This window comes from Zonotrichia leucophrys, unplaced genomic scaffold (genome assembly GCF_028769735.1).
Source record: "Zonotrichia leucophrys gambelii isolate GWCS_2022_RI unplaced genomic scaffold, RI_Zleu_2.0 Scaffold_1570_10220, whole genome shotgun sequence".
NCBI classification, from domain to species: Eukaryota; Metazoa; Chordata; class Aves; order Passeriformes; family Passerellidae; genus Zonotrichia; species Zonotrichia leucophrys.
In genome coordinates, this window is record NW_026993775.1 from 1 (window position 1) to 10220 (window position 10220).

The following is a 10220-nucleotide window of genomic DNA, read 5'->3' on the forward strand; positions in this document are numbered from 1 at the left end:
CCGGGGGGGTTCAGGAGGGTTTGGGGAAATTGGGGGGTTTGGGGTGGTTGGACCCCACCCCATCATGGTGCTGTTCGCGGGCCAGGTGGGGCTGGGGGCGTTAAATGGGGTCTGGGGGCTTCGGGGGGGGTCAAATGGGGTCTGGGGGCTTTGGGGGGGTTAAATGGGTCTGGGGGCTTCAGGATGGTCTCTGGGGAATCTTGGTGGTCTCAGGGATCTCTGGGGGCTCTCGGGGGTCTCTCTCTGTATTTTGGGGAGGGGTCTCTCTGTATTTTGGGGGGTCTCTCTGTATTTTGGGGAGGGGTCTCTCTGTATTTTGGGGGGGTCTCTCGTATTTTGGGGAGGGGTCTCTCTCTGTTTTGGGGGGATCTCTCTGTTTGGGGTCTCTCTGTATTTTGGGGGGGGGTCTCTGGGGTTCTCTGTATTTTGGGGAGGGGTCTCTGGGGTCTCTCTGTATTTTGGGGAGGGGTCTCTCTGTATTTGGGGAGGGGTCTCTGGGGTCTCTCTGTATTTTGGGGAGGGGTCTCGGGGGTCTCTCTGTATTTGGGAGGGTCTCTGGTGTCTCTCTGTTTGGGGTCTCTCTGTATTTGGGGAGGGGTCTCTCTGTATTTGGGGGGGTCTCGGGGGTCTCTCTGTATTTGGGGGGGGTCTCGGGGGTCGCTGACCCCGCCGCCCCCCCAGGCCACGCCCAGCAGCCCCATCCGGGTCAAGGTTGACCCCGCCCACGACGCCAGCAAGGTCAAGGCCGAGGGGCCGGGCCTGAGCCGCTCCGGTGGGTCTGGGGGCTGCGGGGGGGAAATTGGGGGTCTGGGGGCTTCAGGGGGATTGGGGGGGAAATTGGGGTCTGGGGCTGCGGGGGGAAATTGGGGGTCTGGGGGCTGCGGGGGGAAAATTTGGGGTCTGGGGGATTGGGGAAATGGGGGAGCTGGGGGCTTGGGGGGAAATGGGGGGGAAATTGGGGGTCTGGGGGCTGCAGGGGGAAATGGGGGGAAATTGGGGGTCTGGGGGCTGTGGGGGGGAAATTGGGGGTCTGGGGGCTTCGGGGGGGATTGGGGGAGAAATTGGGGGTCTGGGGCTTCGGGGGAAAATTGGGGGGGAAATTGGGGGGCTGGGGGAGAAATTGGGGGTCTGGGGGCTTCGGGGGGAAATTGGGGGTCTGGGGGCTTCGGGGGAAATTGGGGGTCTGGGGCTTCAGGGGGGAAATGGGGGGAAATTGAGGGTCTGGGGGCTGGGGGGGGAAAATGGGGGGGCTGGGTGGGAAATGGGGGGGTCTGGGGCTTCGGGGGAAAATTGGGGGGGAAATTGGGGGTCTGGGGGCTGCGGGGGGAAATTGGGGTCTGGGGCTGCGGGGGGAAACGGGGTTGGGGCTGCGGGGCATGGGGGGGCTGGGGTGGAAATTGGGGGGCTGGGGGCTGTGGGGGGGATTGAGGGAGAAATTTGGGGTCTGGGGTTGGGGGGGAAAATTGGGGGGGGAAATTGGGGGGGCTGGGGGCTGTGGGGGGATTGGGGGGGAAATTGGGGCTCTGGGGGATTGGGGGAAATGGGGGAGCTGGGGGGGGAAATTGGGGGTCTGGGGGCTGCGGGGGGAAATTGAGGGTCTGGGGAAATTGGGGGTCTGGGGGCTTCAGGGGATTGGGGGGGAAATTGGGATCTGGGGGCTTTGGGGGGAAATTGGGGGTCTGGGGGCTGCGGGGGGGAAATTGGGGGGAAATTGGGGGTTGGGGCGATTGAGGGAAATTGGGGGGGAAATTGGGGGTCTGGGGGCTTGGGGGGAAATTGGGGGAAATTGGGGGTCTGGGGGCTTCAGGGATTTGGAGGGGAGGAATGGGGTCTGGGGCTGCGGGGGAAATTGGGGGTCTGGGGGCTTCGGGGGGGATTGGGGGGGAAAATTGGGGTCTGGGGCTTTCGGGGGGAAATTGGGGGTCTGGGGCTGTGGGGGGGGGAAAAATGGGGGGGAAATTGGGGTCTGGGGGCTTCGGGGGGATTGAGGGAGAAATTGGGGGTCTGGGGGCTTCGGGGGGGGCTGGGGAGGGAATTTGGGGTCCAGGGGTTCTTGATGGATTTGGGGTTTTTTTGGGGGTTCTTTCAGGATTTTGGGTTTTCGGGGTGTCTGACGGTGATTTTGGGGGTTTTTGGGGGTGCAGAATCCATTTTTGGGGTGTCTGACGGTGATTTGGGGGTGTCTGACGGTGATTTCGGGGTGTCTGACGGTGTTTTGGGGTTTTGGGGTGTCTGACGGTGATTTTGGGGTGTCTGACGGTGATTTTGGGGTGTCTGACTGTGATTTTGGGGGTTTTTGGGGGTGCAGAATCCATTTTTGGGGTGTCTGACGGTGATTTTGGGGGGTGTCTGACTGTGATTTTGGGGTTTTTGGGGGTGCAGAATCCATTTTTGGGGTGTCTGACGGTGATTTCGGGGGTTTTCGGGGTGTCTGACGCTGATTTGGGGGTGTCTGACGGTGATTTCGGGGTGTCTGACGGTGATTTTGGGGGTTTTTGGGGGTGCAGAATCCATTTTTGGGGTGTCTGACTGTGATTTCGGGGTGTCTGACGGTGATTTTGGGGGTGTCTGACGGTGATTTTGGGGTGTCTGACGGTGATTTGGGGTCCCGCAGGGCTGGAGCTGGGCCAGCCCACGCATTTCACCGTGAGCACCAAGGGCGCCGGCCGGGCCGCGCTGGACGTGCAGGTGACGGCGCCGGGCAAGGGCGAGGCCGTGCGGGACCTGCAGGTGACCGACAACCACGACGGGACACACACGGTCACCTACACACCTGTGCAGCAGGTAGGGCAAAAAATAACCCCAAAAATACCCCAAAATACCCAAAATACCTACACACCTGTGCAGCAGGTAGGGCAAAAAATACCCCAAAAACACCCCCAAAATACCCCAAAAATACCCCCTGAAACCCCAAAAACACCCACATGGTCACCTACACACCTGTGCAGCAGGTGAGACCCAAAAACCACCCCAAAACCACCCCAAAATACCACAAAAACACCCCCAAAATACCCCAAAATACCCACACGGTCACCTACACACCTGTGCAGCAGGTGAGACACCCCAAAATACCCTAAAATACCCCAAAATACCCCAAAATACCCACACCGTCACCTACACACCTGTGCAGCAGGTAGGGCAAAAAAAACCCAAAAATACCCCCCAGATACCCCAAAAATAACCCCAAAATACCACCGGTCACATACACACCTGTGCAGCAGGTAGGCAAAAAATACCCCAAAAACACCCCAAAAATACCCAAAATACCCAAAATACCCACACGGTCACCTACACACCAGTGCAGCAGGTGAGACCCCAAAATACCCCAAAAACACCCCAAAAACCCCCAAAATACCCCAAAAATACCCCAAAATACCCACACGGTCACCTACACACCTGTGCAGCAGGTAGGGCAAAAAATACCCCAAAAATACCCCAAAAACACCCCAAAATACCCCCAAAATACCCACACCGTCACCTACACACCTGTGCAGCAGGTGAGACACCCCAAAATACCCCAAAAACACCCCAAAATACCCCAAAAATCCCCCTGAAACCCCAAAACACCCACACGGTCACATACACACCTGTGCAGCAGGTAGGGCAAAAAATAACCCCAAAAATACCCCCAAAATACCCTCAGAAATACCCACACCGTCACCCACACACCTGTGCAGCAGTAGGGCAAAAAAAACCCCAAAATACCCCAAAAACCCCCCAAAATACCCCAAAATACCCACACCATCACCTACACACCTGTGCAGCAGGTAGGGCAAAAAATACCCCCAAAATACCCCAAAATACCCCAAAACGGCTTCTGCACCCCCAAAAACCCCAAACACCCACACCGTCACCACACACCTGTGCAGCAGGTGAGACCCCAAAATACCCAAAATATCCCCAAACACCCAAAAATACCCCAAAATACCCACACGGTCACCTACACACCTGTGCAGCAGGTAGGGCAAAAAATACCCCAAAAATACCCCCAAAATACCCCAAAAATACCCCAAAAACCCCCAAAATACCCCAAAACACTCACACAGTTACCTACTCACCTGTGCAGCAGGTAGGGACCCCAAAACCTTTAAAGACCCCAAAAATTGACTCTGTGACCCCAAAACTCCCCCTAAAAAATTCCCCAAAAAATCACCAAAAAAAACCCCCAAAAAATCCCATAAAAAAACCCCAAAAAATCCCATTGGAAACCCCAAAAAGCCCCCCAAAAAAACTATAAAACTTCCAAATCCCCCAAAACACGCCCTAAAAATCCCCCAAAAATCACATAAAACACCAAAAAAAGTAAAAAAAAAATCCCATAAAACCCCCCCAAAAAACCCCCTAAAGCCCCCCAAAAAAATCCATAAAAACCAAAAAAAACCATAAAAATCCAGTAAAACCCCCCCAAAAAAACCCCAAAATATTCGCATAAAAACCTCCCCAAAAAATCCCATAAAAACCTCCAAAATCCCCCAAAATACCCCCTAAAAACTCCCAAAAAATCCCCAAATCCCCAAAACACCCCCTAAAACCCCCCCCAAAAAACCCCATAAAAGCCAAAATACCCTCTTAAAAGGTTCATAAAAACCCATAAAAACCCCCAAAAAAACATAAAAACCCTAAAAAAATCCCATAAAAACCCCAAAAAATCCCCAAATCCCCCAAAACACCCCCTAAAAACCCCCATAAAACCCAAAAAAACCCCTTAAAGATCGCATAAAAACCCCATAAAAACCCCCCAAAAAAACCAAAAAAACCCTAAAAAACCCCCAAAAATCCCAAAAAATCCCCAAATCCCCCAAAACACCCCCTAAAAACCCCCCCAAAAAACCCCATAAAACCCAAAATACCCCCTTAAAGCTTGCAATAAAAACCCCCAAAAAAACCATGAAAACCCTAAAAAATCCCAAAAAAACCCCAGAAAAATCCCATAAAAACCCCAAAAAATCCCCAAATCCCCCTAAAACCCCCCCAAAAAGCCCCATAAAACCCAAAATACCCCCTTAAAGATCAAATAAAAACCCCATAAAAACCCCCCCAAAAAACCCCATAGAACCCAAAAATCCCCCTTAAAGATCTCATAAAAAACCCCATAAAACCCCAAAAAACCATAAAAACCCTAAAAAACCCCCCAAAAATCCCAAAAAATCCCCAAATCCCCCAAAACACCCCCCTAAAACCCCCCCCAAAAAACCCCCTTAAAGATCCCATAAAAACCCCAAAAAATCCCATAAAAACCCTAAAAAATCCCATAAAAACCCCAAAAAATCCCCCAAACCCCCCCAAAGCCGCTCCTGTCGGGGCTCAGGGGGTCCCCGAAGCCCCCAGACCCCCCTGAGCCCTCGGTGCCCCCTCCCCAGGGCACTCTGGGGGTCTCGGTCACCTACGGGGGAGACCCCATCCCCAAGAGCCCCTTCAGCGTCGGCGTCAGCCCCGGCGTGGACCTGGGCAAGATCAAAATCTCCGGCCTGGATGACAGTAAGGGGGGGCTGGGAATTGGGGAGGGGTCTCTGAATTTGGGGAGGGGGCTGGAGGGGTTTTGGGGGAGTTTTGGGGGGGGTTTGAGGGGGTTTTGGGGGAGTTTTGGGGGGGATTTGAGGGGTTTGGGGCCATTCTTGTCCCTTCCCCAAGTGAGGCGGGGGGAAAGAGAATTTGGGGAGGGGTCCCTGAATTTGGGGAGGGGTCTCTGAATTTGGGGAGGGGGCTGGAGGGGTTTGGGGGAGTTTTGGGGGGATTTGAGGGGGTTTGGGGGGATTTGAGGGGGTTTGGGGCCAGTTCTTGTCCCTTCCCAAGAGACCGAGTGAGGCTGGGGGGGAAAGAGAATTTGGGGAGGGGTCTCTGAATTTGGGGAGGGGGCTGGAGGGGTTTTGGGGGAGTTTTGGGGGGGATTTGGGGGAGTTTTGGGGGGGATTTGAGGGGTTTGGGGACACCCTGAAGGGATTTGGGCCAGTTCTTGTCCCTTCCCAAGGGACCCACGAAGGCTGGAGGGGAAACAGAATTTGGGGAGGGGTCTCTGAATTTGGAGGGGGGGGTCCCTGAATTTGGGGAGGGGGCGGAGGGGTTTTGGAGCAGTTTTAGGGGGGGATTTGAGGGGTTTTGGGGGGGATTTGAGGGGGTTTGGGGACACCCTGAAGGGATTTGGGGCCAGTTCTTGTCCCTTCCCAAGGGACCCAGTGAGGCTGGGGGGGAAGAGAATTTGGGGAGGGGTCCCTGAATTTGGGGAGGGGGTTGGAAGGGGTTTTGGGGGGGGGAGTTGAAGGGTTCTGGGGGGATTTGAGGGGGTTTGGGTCCCTAACCCTTTGCCCCCTCCCCAAATTGGGATTCACCACCATTTTGGGTTGACCTGGGGGTCCCCAACGCGTTGCCCCCTCCCCAATTCCATCATTCACCCCCAGTTTCAGAGGGATTTGGGGGGTCCCTGACGCGTTGCCCCCTCCCCAATTCCATTATTCACCCCTAATTTGGGCTGATCTGGGGGTCCCTGACGCGCTGCCCCCTCCCCAATTCCATTATTCCCCCCCATTTCAGCCAGCTTTGGGGGGTCCCTGATGCGTTGCCCCCTCCCCAATTCCATTATTCACCCCTATTTTCAGCCAGCTTTGGGGGTCCTGACGCGTGCCCCCTCCCCAGTTTGTGATCCCCCCCATTTCAGCCCTGTTTGGGGGTCCCCAACGTGTTGCCCCCTCCCCAATTCCATTATTCCCCCCTATTTTGGGCCGATCTGGGGGTCCCTGACGCGCTGCCCCCTCCCCAATTCCATTATTCCCCCCCCATTTCAGCCCTGTTTGGGGGTCCCTGACGCGCTGCCCCCTCCCCAGTTTGTGATCCCCCCCATTTCAGAGCGATTTGGGGGTCCCTGACGCGTTGCCCCCTCCCCAATTCCATTATTCACCCCTATTTTGGGCCGATCTGGGGGTCCCTGACGCGCTGCCCCCTCCCCAGTTTGTGATCCCCCCCATTTCAGCCCTGTTTGGGGGTCCCTGACGCGTTGCCCCCTCCCCAGTTTGTGATCCCCCCCATTTCAGCCCTGTTTGGGGGTCCCTGACGTGTTGCCCCCTCCCCAGTTTTGTGATCCCCCCCCATTTCAAGCCCTGTTTGGGGTCCCTGACGCGCCGCCCCCTCCCCAATTCCCGCAGAGCTGGAGGTGGGCAAGGCGCACGAGTTCACGGTCAAGGCCAAGGGCGCGGGCGGGCAGGGCCAGGTGAGCGCCCGCGTGCTGGGCCCGGCGCGGAAGGCGCTGCCGTGCTCGGTGGAGCCGGCGGCCGCGGCCGAGAGCAGCGCCGTGCGCTTCGTGCCGCGCGAGGAGGGGCCCCACAGCGTCGAGGTCACCTACGACGGCGTCCCCGTGCCCGGCAGCCCCTTCCCCGTCGAGGTGGTGCCGGCCACGGATCCCTCCAAGGTCAGGGATGGGGCTTTGGGGGTTTATGGGGGATGGGCAGGGGGATTTGGGGTGGGGGTCTTGGGATTCAACTCAACCCCAAATAAAACCAACCAACCCAACTCAAAAGGGTACCAACTCACCCAATAATTCACTTCAACTCAACCCAAAACCCAACCCAACTCATCCCAATAATCCAACTAACCCAAACCCAACTCAAACAACCAATTCTACCCAATCACTAACCCAACTCAACTCATCCCAACTCAACTCATCCCAACTAATCCAACTCAACCCAACTAATCCACCTCAACTCAACTCAAACCCAACCCAATCAACTCAACCCCCCCCAACAATACTACCCAACTATCCCAATAATCCACCTCAACTCAACCCAACCCAACTCAATTCTACCCAACTCAACTTTCCCCAAAAATCCAACTCAAACCCCGTAATCCCCCTCAACCAACCAACTCAATTCTACCCAACTCAACTCAACCCAACTCAATTCTACCCAACTCAACTCATCCCAACTAATCCAACTCATCCCAACTTTAAACCACCTCAACTCAACCAACCCCAAATTTTACCCAAATCAACTAACCCAACAATCCAACTCAACCCAATAATCCACCTCAACTCAAACCATCTCAACTCATCCCAAAATAATCCAAACCACCCAACTTACTCAACTCAACCAAACCCAACCCAACTCAATTCTAGCCAACTCAACTCAACCCATCCCAACTCAACTGAACCTAGCTCAGCCCAACCCAACTCAATCCAACCCAACTTGATCCATTCCAACTTGACCCATCCAAACTCAAGCCAACCAACCTGAATCAACCCGACCCAACTCAATTCAACTCAACTTGACCATTCCAACTTGCCCATCCCCAACTCAACCCAACCAACCTGAATCAACCCAACCCAACTCAATTCAACTCAACTAACCCAACCCAATCCATCCCAACTTAACCCAGCTCAGTTCAGCTCAACCAATCCAACCCAACTTGACCCATCTGAACTCAGTCTAACCCAACGCAATTCAACTCAACCCAACCAATCTGACCCATCCCAACTCAACCCAACCCAAACTGTCCCAACTTGACCCATCCCAACTCAGCTCAACTAATCCAACTCAACCAACCCAACCCACCCCAACTTGACCTATCTGAACTCAACCCAACCTAGCCCAACTCTTCAGCTCAACCCAACCCACCCCAACTTGACCCATTTGAACTCAACCCAACCCAACCAATCTGACCCATCCCAACCCAACCCTTCCATACCCCCAGGTCCGCGCCTTCGGCCCCGGTCTCCAGGGAGGCCTGGCGGGGGTTCCGGCCCCGTTCACCATCGACACCAAAGGCGCCGGCACGGGCGGTTTGGGGCTGACCGTGGAGGGGCCCTGCGAGGCCAAAATCGAGTGCCAGGACAACGGTGATGGCACCTGCAACGTGTCCTACCTGCCCACGGAGCCCGGCGACTACAACATCAACATCCTCTTCGCCGGCGCCCACATCCCCGGCTCGCCCTTCCGCGCGCCGATCCGGCCCAAGTTCGACCCTTCCAAGGTCACCTGCGAAGGGCCGGGCTTGGAGAAGGCCACGGCCGGGCAGCCGGGGCGCTTCCGCGTGGATTGCAGCCGGGCGGGCACGGCCGAGCTCACCATCGGCATCGCCTCCGAGGCCGGGGCGCGCGCCGACGTCAGGGTGGAGGAGAACGGCGACGGCATCTACACCATCGCGTACACGCCGCGCAGCGCCGGCGTGCACACCGTCACCGTGGAGTACGGCGGGCAGCCCGTGCCGCACTTCCCCAGCACCGTGCGCGTGGAGCCGGCGCCCGCCGCCGTGGATACGAGCGGCATCAAGGTGTACGGGCCCGGCGTGGAGGGGAAGGGTGAGTTTGGGGTGCGGGGGAAGGATTGGGGTGGGGTTGGGTTGACTTTGGTTTGGGTGAGTTGAGTTGGGTTGGGTCGGGTTGTGTTGGAAAAGGATGGGATGGGTTGGGTTGAGTGGCTAGGAAGACTTGGGTTGGGATGGCTTGGGTTGTGTTCAGTTCAGTTGGGTTTGGTTGGGTTGAGTTGGGTTTGGTTGGGTTGAGTTGGGTTTGGACGATTTGAGTTGGGTTGTGTTGGAAGAGGATGGGATGAGTTGGGTTAAATTGGGTTGATTGGGATGAATTGGGTTGAGTTGGGTTTGGTTGGGTTGGGATGGGTTCAGTTGGGTTTGATTGGGTTGGGTTGTGTTGAGCTGGATTTGGATGAGTTGAGTTGGGTCAGGTTGAGTTGGAAGAGGATGGAATAGGTTGGTTTGAGTTTGGTTGACTGGGATGAATTGAGTTGGGTTGGTTGGGATGAATTGAATTGGGTTGACTTGAGTTAGGTTCAGTTGAGTTTGGTTGGGATGAGATGAGTTGGGTTGGGATGAGTTGAGTTGGGTTGTGTTGAAGAAGATGGGACAGGATGGGTTTGATTGAGTTGGATTGGCTGGGATGAATTGAGTTGGGTTAACTTGAGTTGGGTTCCACTGAGTTTGGTTGGGTTGGGATGATTTGTGTGGAGTTGAGTTGCTTTAGGTTGGTTGGATTGGGTTGGTTGGGATGAATTGAGTTGGGTTGGGTTGGTTGGGATGAATTGAGTTGGGTTGGGTTTGGTTGGGATGATTTGGGTGGAGTTGAGTTGGGTTGGGTTGGGTTTGGTTGGGTTGGGTTGAGTTGAGTTGGGTTGGGTTGGTTGGGATGAATTGAGTTGGGTTAGCTTGAGTTGGGTTCAATTGAGTTTGGTTGGGTTGGGATGATTTGCGTGGAGTTGAGTTGATTTAGGTTGGTTGGTTTG

The 10220-nt window shown here is 55.4% G+C and overlaps 1 protein-coding gene across 1 annotated transcript; it reads left to right on the forward strand.

Annotated features, from left to right (window-relative positions):
* Window positions 1-64: 64 nt before the first annotated feature.
* LOC135442164 (filamin-A-like) lies at window positions 65-9294 on the forward strand (the record flags this gene model as incomplete). Its single annotated transcript, XM_064701707.1, has 6 exons — window positions 65-85; window positions 682-772; window positions 2615-2784; window positions 5361-5478; window positions 7137-7399; window positions 8677-9294. Coding segments are annotated over exons 1-6 (1281 nt in total), but the record flags the coding sequence as incomplete, so codon positions are not given.
* Between the last annotated feature and the right edge of the window lie 926 nt (window positions 9295-10220).